Source organism: Panthera pardus, unplaced genomic scaffold (genome assembly GCF_024362965.1).
Source record: "Panthera pardus isolate Hobbes unplaced genomic scaffold, ASM2436296v1 HiC_scaffold_10, whole genome shotgun sequence".
Lineage (NCBI taxonomy): Eukaryota > Metazoa > Chordata > Mammalia > Carnivora > Felidae > Panthera > Panthera pardus.
The window spans coordinates 34715965-34736904 of NW_026526655.1; the positions used below are offsets into that span (position 1 = coordinate 34715965).

Sequence of the window (20940 nt, forward strand, 5' to 3'; positions counted from 1 at the left end):
GTATCTCATTTAATAAAAAATACCAGTTTTTGAGGTATTTTGACTGAGGGTTTTGACTGGTATGTCCCTAACAGAGAAGACAGAACCCATCTGAGAAAGTCTTTGAGTAGAAAGTGGGGTTGATAATCTGAATCAAGAAGAGATGATTGTCATTGGCTCAAAGAATATTGAGACTTCTGGGGCGCCTGGGTGGCTCAGTCAGTTGGGCATCCGACTTAAGCTCAGATCATGATCTCACGGTCTGAGAGTTTGAGCCCCGTGTGGGGCTCTGTGCTGACAGCTCAGAGCCTGGAGCCTGCTTCAGATTCTGTGTCTCCCTCTCTCTCTGCCCCTCCCCTGCTCATGCTGTGTCTCTCTCTGTCTCGAAAATAAATAAAAACATTTTAAAAAATAATAAAAAATGCTATCTTAAAAAAAAAAAAGAATATTGAGACTTTTTGCAATTTTCGAAGGTATACAGGGCTTTTCACAAGAGTTTGCAAGATACAGAAAAGAGGAGAATATAGAGTAAGCTGCCATGACCTGGAAGACATGATACTATGTGGTTGTTTTTGTCTTTGTCACCTGGTGTATTGGTATTGGGCCTCAGATCAGAGACTGATGAAAACATGTCAAGAAGCCAAGTTGTCCTAGGGAGGAGATGGCACTGACATCTACTTAGTGCATAGATTTCTGTATAAGCAACATGGGAGAAGGATAAATGGGTCTAGAGTCAGAACAGGACTTCATAGGACTGAGAGGCAGAAAGACCTCTATTAAACACCTGTTACCAATAATGAGGGAGGGGAAGGTCTTTCAGTGATTGTGGACATAGCTAACCAATATAGTCTCAGCATGTATCATTCAGCATTTATGTTTTCTTTCTCATGTCTGTGGGTCAGGTGGGGGTTGGCCGATCAAGGATTTGCTCCATATGTCTCTCTTCCTCATTGGACCAGCAGGCCACCTGAGCCATGTTCTTCTCATGATGATGCCAGAGATGTAAGAAGTGGAAAAACACAAGACCTGTTATAGCCTGGGCTCAAAACTGACCCAGTGTCACTTCTGCCTTGTCCTAGTGGTCACAGCAAATCATGTGGCTGCAAAAAAAGTCAAAGAGCAGGGAACTAGGCTCCACCTCTTTAGTGGGAGGCAAAGTCACATGGCAGAGGGTGTGGATATATAGGGAAATGGGAAGTATTGGGGCCAATAGCGTGATTCTCCGCAGACACTAAAGTTTGAAATTAAAGTTTATAGATAACTTTCCAGAGTTCACATTCAAGTGTGAGTATGCTCTGATAATTTGCTATAATTGACCTCTGGAAATGCTTCATCTGCTTTTTCAGAGCTCTAAACTTCAGAAGGAATGAGAGAAAATTTTTAAAACTACCCACTTACCAGTTACTTAGAACTTGTCCTGTTTCTCTTTAAGTGTGTGGATAAGTTAAGACCTAAATAGACCTGAGTGCCTGGGATGTTAACTGCAATTCTAGCCTTTAGTATTAAAAGGATATTTTAGGGACACCTGGATGACTCAGTCAGCTAAGCATCTGACTTTGGCTCAGGTTGTGATCTCACAGCTTGAGAGTTCGAGCCCTGCGTGGGGCTCTGTGCTGACAGCTCAGAGCCTGGAGCCTGCTTCAGATTCTGTGTCTCCCTCTCTCTCTGCCCCTCCCCTGTTCATGCTCTCTCTCTGTCTCAAAAATAAACAAACATTAAAAAAAAATTTTTTTTGTAAATAATAAATAAAATCTTTTTTTTTTTTTTAAGTTTTTATTTATTTTTGAGACAGAGAGAGACAGAACATGAATGGGGGAGGGGCAGAGAGAGAGGGAGACACAGAATCCGAAGCAGGCTCCAGGCTCTGAGCTGTCAGCACAGAGCCTGACGTGGGGCTCGAACTCACGGACCGCGAGATCATGACCTGAGCCGAAGTCGGACGCTTAACCGACTGAGCCACCCAGGCGCCCCAAAAATAAAATCTTAAAAAAAAAAAAAACAAAAAAGAACTTTGCCATACTTATCAAAGATGGATTTGTTAGAAGTAGCTTTGATTCTTAGAGGAGCAGTGATACAAGTTTATTTTATTAGTGATAATGGTAAATTATAAAGAAACTTTAATGTTTTCTGAGAATTCATATTGTTACCTTAAGCTTTCACATTTCTTCAAATTCATAGGTTTTAAAAAGTCTGTCTGGATTTGTTGTCAAAGCTGGGAGGCAGGTTTAATCATCTCCTTATGGTAATGATCTTTTTAGAAATTAAAGCCTTATATTTGGAATTTATAATCATAGATACAGTTCTAGACAAAAAGTTTTAAGAAAACAAATACTTAAACCATAAATAGTATGTGTATTCATTTGATGCACTCATTACCAAGCCTGGTTAAAGTAATATTTCCACTAATGGCCTCTTCTAATGTCTACCTCTAAGGAAGTATTTTTAGTTTCTGTTGATTTTGATGTATGTGGTTTGAAAGTGATCTTCTTCCCTTTTTTTTTTTAAAGCAAACTTTGCGTAACTTACTGAGCAAGGTTTCTCCTTCCTTTTCTGCTGAACTTAAACAACTAAATCAACAGTATGAACAATTATTTCATAAATGGATGTTGCAGTTACGGTAAGTACTATTATTTACATGTCTGTGTGTTAAAATCAAAGCAATCTAACATTTAATTTTCTTTTTGCAATCAACTTGATACATTTTTACATATAAAATTGTGAAAAAAATAGGTGTTTTCCTAATTTGATGACTCAGATGTAGAAATGTCATATTGTATGACTCATCTCAGAAAATCTAGTTTTCAAGAAATGTGTCTAAGTTTATCATATATGAAAGCCATTGGTAAAATAGCCTTTATTAGAATTGTTATTACTTGTAAAAATATTGAAAAATCTAATCTGTCAAGACTGATAAGATACATCAATTAGATTTTTTTCTTTGTTTTTAAGAGAGAGCGCAGGGGAGGGTTACAGAGAGAAAGAGAGAATCTTAAGCAGGCTCCACGTTCCATGTGAAGCCCCCATGTGGGGCTCAGTCCCATATCCCTGGGATCATGACCTGAACTGAAATCAAGATTCAGACACTTAACCACCTGAGCCACGCAGGTGCCCCTCAGTTAGATTATAATCCAGTTTTCCACAGCAAAGTTTCTAAAAAGAATATATATATATTTTAATCTTATTCTGTATTCATGTGCTATAGATCTTCAGGTTTTTATCTGTCCTATAAATACCATTTTACCATTTAAAAATTATTTCTTTGAATATTTTTTGAATTTTACCATTTTTCAGATACCTCAGGTTAAATTTCAAATTCCCATTAAAACAATTAGAACAATGGTTAAAATGAAAACTTTTTTTTTTACTATAATTACTTTTACACTTTTATTAAAAAGGATCTTAGTATAAGGAAGTGCTTAAAATGTATGGTATTGTACATGTATACTCACAGTTACATAGTCACAGGGATAAATAAGAAGTCAGGTCCACCAAGCAGTAAAACTAGAAATTGACACAATTTTCCTCAATTGATCCTGGCTTTCTTTTGCCAGTAATACATCAAAGGGTTATGCCTATCTTCATTGCTAGGACCTCAGTTTCTCCTAATAACTTTTTGTAGATCTGTTCATTATAAATTTGTAAAGTAGCTCTTCACTCTGATCCCATCCCACAGCATCCACCAGTTCCTCCTTCCAGTATGTCAACTCTGATAACTTGTTTGACTTTGCTTCCCAGCCTATACCTCATTCAGCTACTTAACAGAATTGTCGACTCTCTGAATTTCCTTACTTTTTTTTCTGGTGCTGCTACCTTGCACCATCTATCTCTACTTTGGGGGTTATTGCCTTTCTTCTATTCCTAGGCTCCCCTGCATTGCTACAAAGCATCACATAAATACTGTTTCTGATAGACTTCTATAAACAATCATGGAGTTGAGTTTTAGCTTGACCCCTAGGTGCTTGGTGTTCTAATCTTCTCATTCACTCTCTGGGCTTTGGTTGCTTTTTGCATGTGAATAACTCCCATGATTTCTCCAGGCCAGCCGAGATCTCACTCCTCAGCAGCATATACAGGTACATCAGTGTATACTGGAGGGTTTCCATGTTGATGTCCTGTAAATAATTCAATATATATAAAATTTAACTCCTCTTAGACCCCTCATTGCCACCTGCCCCTGCAGCCTGGCACAGTGAAAGTCACTTCATCCACATAGTTGCCTAGGCCAAAAAAAACCAAGTTATTTTGAAATATTCCCTTTCTCTCACCTTCCACATCTAATCACTCTTCAAATCCTATTGATTTGACATGTAAAGCTCTTGATAACTTCTATTTTTCTCCATAACACCTAATTCAAGCTCATCATCTTTGGCAGTTTTCCCCTTCTTCTGTCCATCCGCCCTATTCAGCCAGGGTGAAAATATCATGCTACTTTCCTACTTAAAACCTTTCAGTTAACACCTGACTAGTTACTGTTAAATGGTCATTGTCCTTTAAATAAAATCTAATGTCTTAGTTGACTTAACAAGACCTTTGTGATTTGGCCTCTGCTTACTTTTGCTATTTAATCTATTAAAACTCAGCTTCAGCTTGTACAACTGTTAAGTGCCTTGTGCCTCCTGTTGTTCTCCCTTGCCTCCAGCCATCCATCACCTGAAAGGTATTAAGAGCTGGAGAGAAAGTTACTGATGCTGGACCTGTAAGTTTGGTGTACAGATAATAATAAAATTGCGCTTTTATTACCTTGTATAAGTTGAGAATCAATATAGTTCTTTAGTCATCCTAGTTCTTTCTGTATTTTTTATAAACTTAAACTAGTTAATTCTAAAAAATTAAGTAAGAGGTACTGAACTTTAATTTCATGAATGCTATCTTTCCTAACAGCCTGGGGTTCAACATTGTGCTTTTTGGTTTGGGTTCTAAAAGAGATTTACTAGAAAGGTTTCGAACCACTGTGCTGCAAGATTCCATTCATGTTGTCATCAATGGCTTCTTTCCTGGAATAAGTGTGAAATCAGTAAGTTTCAAAAATGTTAAAAGGAGCAGCATTATATTCCCTGCCATTTGATACCCATACCATTTACATTCTGGAACATTCAAATTTTTTTAGCCTTGACACTAGTAGGATTGCATAATGCTTAAGATCATGTGTTGGGACTCAGGGTTCTAGCTTTGAAACCTCATCTCTGAATTTCCTACTTTGTAACTGATAAATATAGTAAATCTTAGAGAAATGTTGGTTTTGTTTACCAAATACCAACAACAGTACTTTTGTGAAGGACAGGATTATGGAAGACTTTGATTTTATTATTGCTTTTATGTCACTTTGGTACTCTAATAAGTAATAGTTTGTAGTTTTATAATGTATCATAGGTCAGTTTTAGTGCAAATGCTTGTGTCCTCTCATCGTTTGAAAACAAAAACCTTTTGGTGCTAGATATTAATAATGCAGTATTCCTTCTGAAAAGTGTCTTTAATGTGTGTATCCCATTTCCTTTGATAAATATATAGTTTTCTAATGTTTCCCGTTTTGTTGGAGGGGGGTTATTTTTGCTACCCTCTTATCTTTATGTCTTTGGTATTTTTCCATGTTTCATTTTTGCCATAACTTAATGCCAAAAATGAATTTGATATACTTAAGAACCAGAAGGATTTTTTAAGTGGTTTTTTTAGACTTGATAGGAAATCTAAATTCATTTTTAACTTATAAGAAAAGATTGATTTGCTAGTTGTATTTATCCTATATGATAGAATAAGTAGTAATTGATGTACCTCTTGCACTTTTATGATATAGATCCTGAATTCTATAACAGAAGAAGTCCTCGATCATATGGGTACTTTCCGCAGTGTACTGGATCAGCTAGACTGGATAGTAAACAAATTTAAAGAAGGTAACATGAAGTAGATGCTCTAGTTTTAGGGTAAAGCTAAGCATACACTTATACTTATTCACGTACAGATAGGAGGTCCCCAATTTAAAATGGATTGACTTACCACTTTTGATGTTATGATGGTGCAAAACCAATACACATTCAGTAGAAAACCATACTTGAAAGTTTGCATTTTTAATCTTTTCCTGGGCTAGGGGTATGTGGTGCTACACTCCGTTGTGATGCTGGGCAGTGGCAGCAAGCCACAGCTCCCCGTCAGCCACATGGCCATGAAAGTAAATAACTGATATAACCATTCTGTACCCGTACAACCATTGTTTTTCACTTTCGGTACAGTATTCAATAAATTACATAGGATATTCAACACTTTATTATAAAATAGACTTTGTGTTAGATGATTTTACCCAACTATAGGCTGTTCTGAGCACATTTAAGGTGGGCTAGGCTAATCAACAAGAATGAAATCTTACCATTTTCATTGACATGGATGGAGCCAGCTAAGCAAAATATTTTGCTAAGCAAAATAAGTCAATCAGAGAAAGACAAATACCATACGATTTCCTTCCTATGTGGAATTTAAGAAACAAAACAGATGAACATATGGGAAGGTGGTGGGGGGAAGAGAAGAGAGGAAAACAAACCACAAGAGACTCTTAACAGAGAACAAACTGAGGGTTGATGGAGGGAGGTGGGTGGGGAACGGTCTAGATGGGTGATGGATATTAAGGAGGGCACTTGTGATGAGCACTAGGTGTTGTATGTAAGTGATGATGAATCACTGAATTCTCCTGAAACCAACACTGTACTGTATGTTAACTAAAATTTAAATTAAAAAAACTAAAAAGGTGGGCGAGGCTAAGCTATGATGTTCAGTTGAGTGTATTAAAAGTATTTTTGACTTACTTCAATTTAGGATGGGTTTATCGGGATGTATGCCCATCTGAGACTGAGGAAGCTCTGTATTATTCTGTACAGGGGATTATTTCAATAACACTTCTCTCAATGATGATTTAGATTTCTCAGAAGTAATTTGCCCTTTCTTTTTCCATCAACTTTTTTGTGAACTTCATTTACCTAACAGGAAAGAATTACCCCAAACACCTTGAATTTGTATAACCAAAAGCCTATTATTTCAGAATAGTTTTCAGGTTTTACTTGGCCTGTGTGAAGTGCCCCCAGTTGATACGTGCATCTTTGGTATTTTTATATTGTTTAATATTTTTAGAAAACACTTCTCTTCTTTATTCTCAGTAAATATTACTGCATTTGAATAATTTCATATACTAAAATCTGCAGAATGGAAAAAAAGCATTTTTTTTTTTTTAAATAGGCTACATGGCCAACACAGAGCTCAGTGTGGGGCTTGTACTCACGACAGTGAAACCAAGACCTGAGCTGAGATCAAGAGCCGGACACTTAACTGACTGAGCTACCAATGCACCCCTAAAAGCATTTTTTTGTTATTCTTTTGGTGTGAGTGTTTTGGCTATGTGAGCATTTCAGAAAACTAAAAAAAAAAATTATTTAGGGTCCAACAATTGTCACTTAGTTACTACTTAATAAAAAGGAGTAACTTAATCTGATAGAGAATTTTGGTATGGTTATAAATTGTTTAAAATAAGTGCCTGAGTCATTTTACATGTATATATTCATTTATGTAATGCATATTTGGTTATTTATATAAAATATATTTGTAATTATATAAACTATAATTAAAAAAAAGTTTTCACATATGGGTATATAATTTGAATATATGTAACTAATTACATAGTTCATAAATAAATAATTACATAGTTCATATAGTGTAATGCATATGATGTAAACATATAAGTATAATTTTATATAGTTATAAAATAGAATTCTATGTCTATATAGAATTTAAACACTATTGATTATGGTGGCTTCTAGAATTTAAGGAACCTTGGACTTTCAAAATGTTCTCAGAATCTTTGTTGCTATAGTCTCTCTTGTCCCTCTAGCCCCAGTGGGAGAAATTTACTTACTCTAGTAGGCTTATTGTCCATTATAAATGCTAAATGTCTCATTTCTTACCAACTCCTGAGAGACTTACCAGTGGCTTTTAAACATATATAGGACTTCTTCCATCATAAGAAAAGGTTTACCTGATTCTGCTGCCCTTCCACACTGTTTTATTTTCTTGTTTCAGAGATTTCAGAGTTTTTGAAGACATGTCATGCCTTTTTACCTATTTCCTCAATTTCTTGCTTCTGTGCTACATGAACTATATGCTTGATTACCTGTGTAATTTTCTTACTAAACAGAGTTGACCTTGGCTCATTCTTTATCTTGATCTCTGCAGTAATTAATGGTGTTGACAGCTCCATCCTCCAAATTCTTCCTTCATTAACCTTTATGATACTATTTACTTCTCTGACTTTCCTGATGCCTTGAGCAATATCCTAAATTTCACTCCCTCCCCTTTTTTTGTCTTCTTTGCCTTTTACGATAATCAGGGTTTTCTATCTTGCCTCTTAATGCCTGGTAAGAACTTCTACCTTGCAATGCAACATGCACAGATTTACCTCCAACCCAATATGCATCTTGCACTATTTCCTGTACCTTATTAAAACTCCTTTCTTTATGATGTGATTTGAGCACTAACCCTTCCAGTTAAGTGTCTAACCACCCAGTCCCCACTGATTTTCAACCAATTTCCTTAAAACTTTAATAATATGTTGCCTATTTTTGAGAGACTGCTGTCTTCTCAAATATATTACATACTGCTATGCAGTAGTTACCCTTGTCCTATACTACTTTGATACTTTTTAATTCACAGGCATTTTGTGTTGTAAGGACTTTACAAATACTCCTTGTAAATAATAATTGAGTTGTCTTTCCTTTTAGATTCTTCTTTAGAACTCTTCCTTCTCATCCACAATTTGGATAGCCAAATGTTGAGAGGAGACAAAAGCCAGCAAATTATTGGACAGTTGTCATCTTTACATAATATATACCTTATAGCATCTATTGATCACCTCAATGCTCCTCTCAGTAAGTCTTCCCTTCTCTTTCTTGAGATACCAGTCTTAAAAAATTTTTTACTATTGTAAGTCAACATTTTTATTGTTTTTTTAGTACACTTTTTTTGTTGCATGCTTAAAGACATGGGTTGCTAAAAATAAAAGTGTCCTCAATCTGATTTAGAGCATAATTCTTGGAGATAAAATTCAGATTCTAAAGGGGGTATTCATTTCATGAAGGGGGAGAGGCCCAACTATTATATTGGTCTTTTTCTACTCTTTGTAAGTATTGCAACATTGATTTTATGCATTTAATTCAGAGACTTTGTGATGATCCTATAGAAAAAAAAATGTTTAAAACACAAAAAGAACAGTGTTATTAAATTTTTTCAAAAGAATGCCTTGGTGTAGCACTAATATATTTTACTTGTATTCAGCATACAAATAAAGATTCAGATATAGATGTTGACTGACAATGAAATTAGATTGTGAGGTACTGATTTGGATGGAAAAATGGCAAAAATGAAAATTTTTAGGATTCATTTATTTCAATGCTTTCTCATTCTTTCCACTTCCTAGAGTGGAATCTAGTAACATGACAGTATGACAATAATTAATAACTCTTGTTTTCTTTAATTATATGCCGTAGTGTGGGATCATGCAAAGCAGAGTCTTTATAACTGGCTCTGGTATGAAACTACTACATATAGTCCTTATACTGAAGAAACTTCCTATGAGAATTCTCTTCTGGTTAAACAATCTGGATCATTACCACTGAGTTCTCTAACTCATGTCTTACGAAGCCTTACCCCTAATGCAAGGTAAGAATGAAAACTACAGTTTCTTTCTTTTTTTTTTTTATTTATTTATTATTGAAAGAGCGTGAGCAGGGGAGGGGCAGAGAGAGAGAGACATAGAGTCTGAAGTAGGCTCCAGGCTCTGAGCTGTCAGCACAGAGCCTGATGTGGGGCTTGAACTCACAAACCACGAGATCATGACCTGAGCCAAAGTCAGATGCCTAACCAACTGAGCCACTCAGGCGCCCCTGCAGTTTCTTTTTAAAAACTCCATACGTTTTAAGACATGCAGTAGTAGGTTTTAATGGTAATAATGAAGTCTCTACTTAGTTTGAAGGATTAAGAGAAATAGTAAAAACTAGTTGGCAGTCCTGGGTTATGCAATAGGCGGACTCCTCAAACAGTAGTGTCAATATTTCTTTTTCTGAATTTTTAAATTTCTAAATTTTTTTTTGAGAGACAGAGAGGGCACAAGTCAGCGAGGGGCAGAGAGAAAGTGAGAGAGAGGGGGATAGAGAAGCAGGGCTCACCCAAAGTGTGGCTAGAACTCATGAACCGTGAGATCATGACCTGAGCCACCCAGGCACCCCATTAATTATTATATCTCAAGATAGTGGTCACTGGAGGAAAAAGAATTTTGATTTTACTTAAATCTGAGGGTTATTTTTAATTATATACTGAACATTCTGATTCAAACATGGGGCCCTTCACATGAAATAACTCATTTGATCCTCACAGCTACTCTAAGGTAGATAGCAGTGGGCAGAGATTTTGATCCACATCTGCTGGGCTCCAAAGCTCTTGCCCTTAAAGATCTTTGTATAATGTCTCTAGTGGAGCCCTTTCAGCAGCCCCACCAAGAGGTGTATCTGAATTAAGAAATGCTAAGAAAAGCTGGATATGGCATAAACTGGCAAAACATAAAGGGCATGATAACTTACTGAAAAAGGCTTTTAGTACCAGGTCCCCCCCCCCCCCCCCCCCCAAAGAATAGAATTCTAGAGCAATTTTTAACCAGATGAAGTGTTTGAAAACAATAAACCCTGTTAAAAATAATTAAGATTTGAAAAGATGAAAAATAGTGTGTTCTTGGATGAGTGGACTGAACATTATAGAGGTAGCAAGTGAGAATGTATTGGACCTATAAATTAATCCAAACATCGATTTTTCTTGTGTTTTAAATTTGACACAAAAATGCAAAGTTTCTTAAAGCAGATGAGACTAGCAAGGTCTTTTTTTTCTCCCAAGAGCAATGGACACATCTAGTCAGGATGGTACAATAGTTTTCACACTTTTAATTCATCCCCTTTTGTTCCAAACACATAGCATTAATAGATAAAATATAAAAGGACCAAAGGAAAAACAAAAAGATTATAGCCTGACTGAAAATATGAACATCTCAATGAAGCAATCATAGAGCAGTGAGAGAATGGAAGCCACAGCCCAGCTGTGTTCTGGATGTAAGAGCAGCAAAGGCAGTTGGGAGTCTGACTTATGTGGGGTAACAGTAGTAGGACAATACCACATACTGTCCAAACCCAGACATTTCTGTTGAGGACAAATGCTAAACCAGACAGGATGGTAGATATGAAAAAAAGCATGTAAAACAATACTTTATAGCACTGTAATACTTTATGTATTATGTAGTATTGTAATACTCTATGCATATGTCATTATGGTTAAATTTCAAAATGTGCACAGAAATGAAAAATACCTAATTCAGGATAGTACACACTGTATAAAAGAAGGGAGGGGAATAACTAGGGGATGGGATAGGCAAAAACTTTCAAATCTTTTCATTCTAGAAAAATTTTTCCCATTTATTTTTCTTTTATGTGTTTGCTTTTTTAAAAACTTTTGGAGTATTCACAGAAGGCTATAAAGAAATGTCCAGGAAAGTCCTGAGTACCCCTTTCCCAAATACCTCCCATCACAGTGCAGTATTAAACCAAAACCAGACATTGGTACAATCCATAGAGCTTATTCAGATTTCACCGTGGACATGTGCACTCATTTGTGTGTGTGCAAGTGTATGCTCATAGCCCTTGCAGTTTAGTCACATGCGGAGCCTTACATCCCTATAACCACCACAGTCAAGATACTCAGCTGTATCGGTACCACAAGACTCCCTCATGTTAGCCCTCAATTACTGATTTTAATTAATTTTGTTACTCTGTAAAGCTGCTTTGTAGACCTGAAGATTAGTATTGTATTAGTATTGAAATATGCATTAAATCGGTATCTAATCAAAATTTCTATTAAATTGCAATAGAAAAAGGTTTCAATCTTCTTATGTTTACTGTTAATGGACTATTGCAAGTTGCTGTGTATGAAGGTGGGAATCCATACAATATAAGTACAACGTTAAATAGGACTCTGCTCTAATGCAAGCAGTTTTTAGTTTGGCATACTTAAATGTCTATGTATTAGCCTCCAACGCTTTTTTTTTTTTTTTTTGAGAGAGAGAGAGTGCGAGTGGGGGAGGAACAGAGAGAGAGGGAGGGAGACACAGAATCCGAAGCAGGCTCCAGGCTCCAAGCTGTCAGCACAGAGTCCAATATGGGGCTCAAACCCATGAGCCGTGAGATCATGACCTGAGCCAAAGTCGGACGCTTAACCGACTGAGCCACCCAGGTGTCCCCGATGCTTTTTTTTTGTAACTATGAAATTTTGTTTCATTCTGCAAACTCCTATATCATTTAGTGTTTACTTGGTGTGAATGTGATAAAAAAATCTTAATCAACATTTAGCTGTGTAGTCAGTGGCAGTATCTAGTTCTAACATGGTCAGATGATCCAGAAACACTTATGTGATTATTTTCTAGATCATCTTAAAAATTAAAATGTAAAGATTTAAAATTTTTGCCACACCCAAGGACTCCTGAAAATCTCAGGGTGTGTAACATGCTTCCAGCCCCATAATTCGACTTTGTGCAGTCTCCTATAGAAATTGAGATGAAAGAATATGTACAACTTAATGTGGAGTTATTTTTAATAAAATTGGAAGTAAACATCCAAAACAGGTAGGGCAATGGTAACTGTGTGGTACACGATATGACAGCTGAGAAGCCATTAAAAATTTAGGAGGACTTTTTAATGATATGGGAAAATCAGTTAAGTGAAAAGGTGAGATATAAAATGGTATATACTATATATAAATGCATGAATTTGTGTTTCCACCCTGCTTTATTCCACAAAGATTTGAGAAGGCAGCATACATAAATATGATTTCCACATCAAATGTTTGTGGTTGTTATTTTAGGGTTATGGGATTAATATTCTCTTTACATTTTATTATATATTCAAAATTTTCTAACCTGAACCAACCTGTAGCCTTAAAGAAAACTCCTAGATTTTCCTTAAAAGTCTATAAAAAAGCTTCTCTTTTTTAAGTAGGCCAGGTTCCTTGGAGAAAAGAACAGAAGAGAGTATGTATAAGCCAAGTATTTCAAATTATCTTTGTGTATTTTACTGTTACCTTTTGATGTTAACGTTCTGGATTTGATTTTTTTTTTTTTTCCTTAGGGGGATCTTCAGGCTACTAATAAAGTATCAACTGGATAACCAGGATAACCCTTCTTACATTGGTATCCAATAATTATAATATTAAATTGTTTGAGTTTGTTTCACCCCATAAATTCCTTTTTCTGGAATCTAATAATAGCACTGCAGTGTTTCAAAGGAGCAAATAAATGGTTTGGTCTGTGATCAGTTTGTCTGCCACATAGCACATTTTCAAGAAGCCCCACAGATAACACTGCTTAACGCACTGTTTGCCAATGCACATTGAAAGACCCCATCTGGCCGCCTTTTTTTTTTTTTCTTTTTAATGTTTTATTTATTTTTGAAAGAGAGAGAGAGCAGGGGAGGGGCAGAGAGAGGAAGACAGAGAATCCCAAGCGAGCTTCATACTCCCCGTCAGTGCAGAGCCCACGAGCCTCAAACTCACAAACTCTGAGATCGTGACCTGAGCCAAATTTGGGCACTTAACCAACTGAGCCACCCAGGTGCCCCATTTCCGGCCTATTTTTAAATTTCCTATGGTAGTAACTGTGGACATGTGTCTACAGATAACATATTTCATATGCTGGGCATCTTAGCAGATTTTCTTCCCCTTGGGTAAAACCATTAACTTAGATAAATATTTTAATAACCGTTCAGCTCTCCTGACTTACTAGTTCCTTCTTTAAAAGTCAGCGTTATTCATGCTGTTTAAAGCTGCCCACAGAGTTAGGTTTTACTTGGTCAGTTGACTACTTTCAACCAATCAGTTCCCTTTAAAAATAGATATATCTAGGGGTGCCTCGGTGGCTCAGTCAGTTAAGCGTCTGACTTCGGCTCAGGTCATGATCTCACAGCTTGTGGGTTCGAGCCCCGCGTCGGGCTCTGTGCTGACAGCTCAGAGCCTGGAGCCTGCTTCGGATTCTGTGTGTCTCTCTCTCTCTCTCTCTGCCCCTCCCCCACTCACACTCTGTCTCTCTCTCTCAAAAAATAAAACATTAAAAAAAAAATTTTTTTTTTTAAATAGATATATCTAAGTCATGGTGTATAATAATTAAGTTTTCTCTAGTTTGTTTCTTCCAGAGGTACTTAAAACTGACTACTTTGGTATACTGTGGCAATAGCACTTTTTTTCTGTGTTCTTTGGAATGGGTAACCATATATGGGGTGATGTCTTAAATGCTAACTTATGTTCACATCTCCTTTTGAACTCTCTAGGACTTTCTTTTCAAGATTTTTACCAACAGTGTCGAGAGGCATTCCTGGTCAATAGTGATCTGACACTTCGGGCCCAGCTAACTGAATTTAGGGACCACAAGCTTATAAGAACAAAGAAGGTGAGACTGCTGTTACAGATTATATGCCAGGAATACCTTATCTCTTGTTTAGTTAAGGACAAGTATGCCTTTGAGTCGACTTTAGGAAACAAGTAGAGGTTCCATGACGGGTCCCAAGGATCCATTTAGGCCATGTACCATTTAAGTTCTATAGATTAAGTTCTATAGAAAGAAGTACTCAGCTTCAGAGCAGAAAACTTAGCCAGGGTAACAGACCATTAGAAATATAAGTCAAATAATTGTATTCCCTTTTCCCTCTTTTTCTTCTACCACATCACCAATTGAGTCTACATGGAGCACTAACTACATATCAGATATTGCGCTAAGTATTAGGATACAATAGTAAGCAAAACCGAATTTCTTTTCTGATGGAGCTTAAAGTCTAATGGAGGAGATGGGCATTTGTCAAATAATCACACACATGTCAATTTTTAATTGTGGTTAAGTCCTATGATCAGAAGGGTACATGGTTCTGAAAGAGCGTAATATGTGAATCCGACCTAATTATGGTTATCAGACCACTGAGCTGAGATCTCAAGGAATATTGGGAGATAACTGGTCAGAGAAAAACAAGGCCAGCATGGCACAGAATGAGAGGCTGAAAAGACAATGGTATACTGCTTTTAGGCCACGGAAAAGATTCTAATCTTCATTTGAAGATTAAGGGAAGTCATTAAAAAAAATTGTTCTGACTCTGGTTATGCAAAGTGGAATGGGGCAGGGTGAGGTGGGAATTGCTAAAAGTCAATTCCCAGAGACCAGTTAGGAAACTGTTAGTAGTCTGGGTGAGATGATGGTAACTTGACTAGGATGAAGAGAGAAAAGGGGTTGGAATCCAGATATACTTAGGAGGTAGAACTGACAAGAATTGATAATAGGTTGGATGTGAGAGCCAAGGTAAAGTGTAAAGAATGATTTCTGGTACCTGGCGTGCATAACCAGAGAGATGGTAAGATCACTGGATGAGAAACATTTTTGGGTAGACAGATCATAAGTTTGTGATTGCAGAACATCTGAACTTACTCTTTGAGATTCTTTCAAGATTTGCAAATGGAGATGTCAGCTAGGCAACTGGATATCCTGGGACAAGAAACCAGAGCAAAGATTGGGCTAGAGATAGAAGACTGATCCTTGCATATTTAGGTTGTAATGGAAACCAGCCATTGGTAGGACTATCATGAGAGAGGACATACAGTGAGATTAGGAGGCCAGGAACTAAGCCCAGAAGTGCGACATTTAATGGCTAAGTAGAAGATAAGCTTGTAGAGGTGGGAATAATAGCCAGACAGCCAGGAAGAAAAACAGGATATGATGTCACAGAAGCCAAGAGAGGCATGTTTTAAGAAAGAACAGTCAGCAGTGCCAGGTTCTGCAGACAGGCCAAAAAGATGAAAACCGACAATCTGTATTGGACTTAGGAATAAGGAATTCCTTGGTGGTCCAAGCAAAAGTTCTTTTGATGACATATAATGGTGGTAGTAGCTAGGTTGGACTGGGTTGAGTGAAAGGTGAAGAAGTGGAGACCACCAAATATTGATGACTCTTCTGGAAAGGTACAGAGGTTGGGTGATAGAAATGAGAGTCTAGTGAGGGTTATTTTAAAAAGGTGAGATACCTGGGGGACACCTGGCTGGCACAGTCAGTAGAGCATGGAACTCTTGATCTCAGAGTCATGAGTTCAAGCTCCACGTTGGGTGTAGAGATTACTTTTTTAAAAAGGGGATTAGGGGAGATACCTGGATAAAAGAACCAAGAAATCAGTATGTAAAATTCTAGAAAGACCAGGAGGGTAAAGAAATCTACTTACTCTCCAGTCTTTTCCACGATGAAGTGGTTTAACTATGAATTCAGTGTATTTAAATATATATGCCTGCCCTTTTGCCTTAATCTTTACATTTCCATATTTATGTAAAATATTAAATCTATTTTTCTGTTTAACCTACAACAAGATTCACATATATCTTTACAAATGACTAACATCCAGGGTATTCTCACATCTTTTAGGGAACTGATGGAGTAGAATATTTGTTAATTCCTGTGGACAATGGAACATTGACTGATTTCCTGGAAAAGGAAGAAGAAGAGTCTTGAAGCTGCCCTTTACTCTTCTTCTGTAGAAGGGTTGTTGGACCCCAGCTGCCACTCCTCTAAAGTGTTGTGTTTACATCTAACATTAGACTCTTTTTTCCAGTGTATAAGACTTAAAGTTAGGAGGGGGAATGTCATCGATTAGAACCTTGATTAGCCTGGCTGGTGTACCATCTCTAGTACTATGCAGTGGTCCTCAAGTAGGAGAAAACGTGCCTTTCATTCATTACCTCTCTGGAGACTTCATGCTGGAATGAACAGTGTGCTCAGGGACTATTTGGAGCTGGTTGTTTTTGAATTCTTTTATACTAGAGATGATACTATTCCTAATTTTTTGAGGGCCTTTTAAACACCCCCCAGAGCTGTTTGCAAATGTGTTTATTCTAGAGTATGGAAGTACATCTAGAGTATGGAAGTACAAAAACATTGGCATCACATAAATCTACTTTATTTGCTGTTCTGTCAGAGCTGATGAGTATAAAGGAGAAGGCAGATCATCTTCCTGCTCTTGAAAGGCTTAACAAAAGGTGTGTAAGACTGGGGAAGAGTAGGTGATGTAGCTTTCTCCTTTTGGATTTAGATTACATGCTGGTGGGGGTAGGGAGGAAGAGGGCATGACACTATTTCTTTGGGACAGTGGGAAAAGCATAATGAGTATATAAGATGTGTACCCACCTTAGAAAGCACATGAACAATAATTATGGTACTTGGAAAAATTAATATCTGTGCCATCATCCTCATGACACGAGTGAGAAGCCAGGCTACAGAAACACAATCCTGAATTACATTTTAGTCATTGTTTTCAAGAAAACAGAAAATAAAAATTCAGTTATTCTTCTATTGACATTTTTTCTTCAGTAACATGCAAGTGAGTAGCATATAAATGGCTGCTTTAATCTTGATTTCTCTATCAAGTAGACCTAAAACTCACTGTAAGACGTTTCAGTTTTTTTCTTAAAGTAATAATTTCAAGCCTTCGAAATATTTACACAAGTCTTTTTCCTTAGGAAAGAGAAAAAGGCTAACCTTGGCCACTGGTTGGCTTGTAGTCTTCACATACTCCCTTAAAATTATTTCATACTTGGAAAAAAATTCTTCATTGAAATACCACTGTAATAAGATAGGAGTGAAAAATGCTGATGCAGTACATACTTTAACTTGTAAACCCCTTTCATGAAAATATTTCCCTAAATGCTCAGAGTTGGAAGTCATTTATTTGTGCCATATAATTAATTTTGTTAAATCCACATATGAGTTTAGTCTTAAATATAATCAAAATATTTAAACAAATCTGTACATGAATTTGATTCTAAAAATTTTTGTCACCGAAGGATATTCAATGAAAAGTGAGTTTTCCTTCCAGTCCCTATGCCAACCAGTGATAGGAGTTTATTCCTCCAGAGGTATTCTATGCACATGGAAGAATATGTCTATATCTCCTTTTAAAAACACAAATGGTAGCATATGATTCGTACTGGTTTGCACCTTGCTTTTTTTGCTTAATGTCTAGTTTATAACTTATAGTATTATAAAGTATATAAAATCTTTAATGACCTAATATGCAAGTTTTGCATTTGCCCTTAAATATCTACTGGTTTATTTTTATAGTTTTTGTGTCCATACTACTTGCAAGCAGTTATGTGTCAATAGTCTATTAATAAATAAAAAGCCAATTTGGATAGAATCATTTTTTTTAGTACTGATTTTTTACTAAAAATAATTAGAAGTCCTTCAAATATTTTATAAGTGCATCTTACAGATCTGATGAAGATCTTAGCAGAATTATTCTACACTCTTCATTTACTTGTTTCAGTATCGATGTTCCTTATACTGTCAGTGAAGAGCTTGACTGCTAAGGCTCCAACTTCTGTTGTTACTTGCTTCTGACAAGAAATAACAGACCTGAAAAACTTGATTTTTTCTGGCTGGTCTTAATAAAATGGCCAAATAATACAGGCCCAAAAAAGGCACAAGGGATGTGGAACAGGCATTCTTACACTCCACAAAAGTTGATACAACACTGAATCCCTGATGCAGAGTGCACTAAATCAGCTCTTGTGATGCTCTAAAAACTGACCTTCTTAGCATGTTTGTCATTTTAATACATGAACATTTCATTCATATAAAATCAGTTTAGGAGACAGCTAATAGATTTTTTTATCTTTTAAAAAAGTTACTTACTTTAGAAGTCTTTGTTGTCCCCCTGATTCAAATGTGGAGCCAGTAACATTGTTCAGAATGTATTTTCCTACATTCTAGGTGAGAAGACTCTTCCAGCCTAGTCCTGAGTAGCCAACAGATGACAAAGTCATGAGGGTCTGCCTTATCACAGGCTGTATGGCCTCTAAAACTAAGGGATAAAAAAAGTGTTACGCAAATGACTTTGTTCTAGGCTTTCTACAATTACTTCTCCCTTAGGAGAGTGTCCTACATTTTTTCAAATTGCTGCTAAAACATTTTTAATCCATGTTTGTTGAACGCTCATTACACAGAAGGCTCTATGCTAGACAGGAGTTTTAAGGACATGAAGGTCAAGTACAAAATATCTATTATGAGGTTTTAATAGCATTAATAGTATCCTTACTATGCTGAATAAAATAAACTTGAAATAACTGATGCTGTAGACAATGTGACATTAAATGTGAGTATAATAGGGGCGCCTGGGTGGCGCAGTCGGTTAAGCGTCCGACTTCAGCCGGGTCACGATCTTGTGGTCCCTGAGTTCGAGCCCCGCGTCAGGCTCTGGGCTGATGGCTCGGAGCCTGGAGCCTGTTTCCGATTCTGTGTCTCCCTCTCTCTCTGCCCCTCCCCCGTTCATGCTCTGTCTCTCTCTGTCCCAAAAATAAATAAAAAACGTTGGAAAACAAAAAAAACAAAAAAAAAACAGCGAAGCACTAAGTTTAAAATAAATAAATAAATAAATAAAATAAGTAAATAAATGTGAGTATAATAAAAGAAAACTACAAAATTTTCATAATTTTGGCATGTAGCACACTTTCGCCTCAAGCCCTCCCAAGTATTCATGTCACCATTGTTACTTTTGCTACCTCAAGTGTAGTCCTCAAGATGGCAGCAGCAGTATCTCTTGGGAACTCAAATGCCTGGGCCCTACTCAAGCATCTGCATCTTTTGCATTACAAATCAATCTGCATTTTTTGTAATGCATTTTTTTTTTTTACATTTATTCATTTTTGAGAGACAGAGCACAAGTTGGGGAGGGGCAGAGAGAGGCAGACACTGAATCCAAAGCAGGCTCCAAACTGTCAGCACAGAGCCTGACGCAGGGCTCGAACTCATAAACCATGAGATCATGACCTGAGCCGAAGACAGACGCTTAACCGACTGAGCCACCCAGGCGCCCCTTTTGTAATGCATTTTTAAACTACATCTCCAGATGTTCTTGTGCACATTCAAGTTTGAAAAGCAATGATAACACCTTAAAGTTAACAGTTCAGAAAATTTGACAAGCGAAAATAAAGAATTCATCTTCAGTAGTACTTTATGTTTTAAAAACTACAGAGGATATATTTGGGAGTACTTTTAGTTACTTAAAAATGTTAGCATGCCAGTAAAGAAACTTAAAAAAAAAGTGACATTACTACTACAATTTTTAAAGCTTATTTTGAGACAAAGAGACATGACAAGTTGAGAGGGTGGGGGTGGGGAGCGGGGAGATTGCCAAGCAGGCTCCACACTATCAGCACAGACCTGATGCGGGGCTCAGACTCCTAAACGGCTAGGTCATCTTGACCCCAGCAAAATCAAGAGTCGGACACTTAACCAACTGGGCCACCTGGGCACCCCAATAATGTCATTCTTTAAAAAAAAAAACAAAAAACAAAAAAACTAGCAATAAGTATGTCCAATCATGAATGAATTCTTCGATCCATTAAATCCCCTCTGGAACTCTATCCAAAGGAATTAATCCACAACCTTCAGCATGAGTAACTGTTAAGTGTGCCATAAAGAGAAAAAAACAGTTTGAGAAATTACTGGCCCCAAGCAATTTCTTAAGTACCATCTCTGACCATACCTTTCATGCCTCCTGCTTTCTGCCCTGACAAGTGAATTAATTACTTGGGCTTTTTCAATGCATTGTGTGGTTCCTCTTTACTTGGTGTTTGTTCACGCTGTACCTCTTGACTGAAATCTATCCCCCATTCCTCAGATAACTTTCCCTGTAAGCCCTCTGCATATCCTTAGCATAGTTAATTACAATATACTCTAAAATATCATCCAAATTTCTGTCCTATTCTCCCCACTTCTCTATGGGCCCAGCACATAGAACACAATGACTGAGGCAAATGCCAGTAAGATGGTCTCTCAAAGCTGTCTGCTATCTCATTCTCTCTACTTTGGTGTCACCATCC

General features: G+C 36.9%; 1 protein-coding gene and 1 long non-coding RNA gene across 5 annotated transcripts in view; one reads left to right on the forward strand and one right to left on the reverse strand.

Moving 5' to 3' along the window:
* Positions 1-16971, forward strand: part of ORC2 (origin recognition complex subunit 2) — a 42313-nt gene extending 25342 nt beyond the window's left edge. For 3 of the 4 annotated variants that reach the window (XM_019428397.2, XM_019428398.2, XM_053906441.1), the window contains 8 exons: positions 2487-2596; positions 4861-4993; positions 5771-5867; positions 8733-8879; positions 9498-9669; positions 13170-13231; positions 14364-14482; positions 16487-16971. In XM_019428397.2, the coding sequence (XP_019283942.1) occupies positions 2487-2596; positions 4861-4993; positions 5771-5867; positions 8733-8879; positions 9498-9669; positions 13170-13231; positions 14364-14482; positions 16487-16573 (927 nt within the window). In that variant the 3' untranslated portion in view covers positions 16574-16971. The remainder of the gene's footprint in view (positions 1-2486; positions 2597-4860; positions 4994-5770; positions 5868-8732; positions 8880-9497; positions 9670-13169; positions 13232-14363; positions 14483-16486) is intronic. The other variant, XR_008423461.1, reaches the window with a different exon arrangement.
* LOC128778086 (uncharacterized) lies at positions 2815-7439 on the reverse strand. Its single transcript, XR_008423478.1, has 2 exons — positions 5749-7439; positions 2815-4973 (listed from the first exon to the last, which is right to left on the reverse strand). It is a non-coding gene; the product is annotated as an uncharacterized LOC128778086 (long non-coding RNA).
* Positions 16972-20940: the final 3969 nt, after the last annotated feature.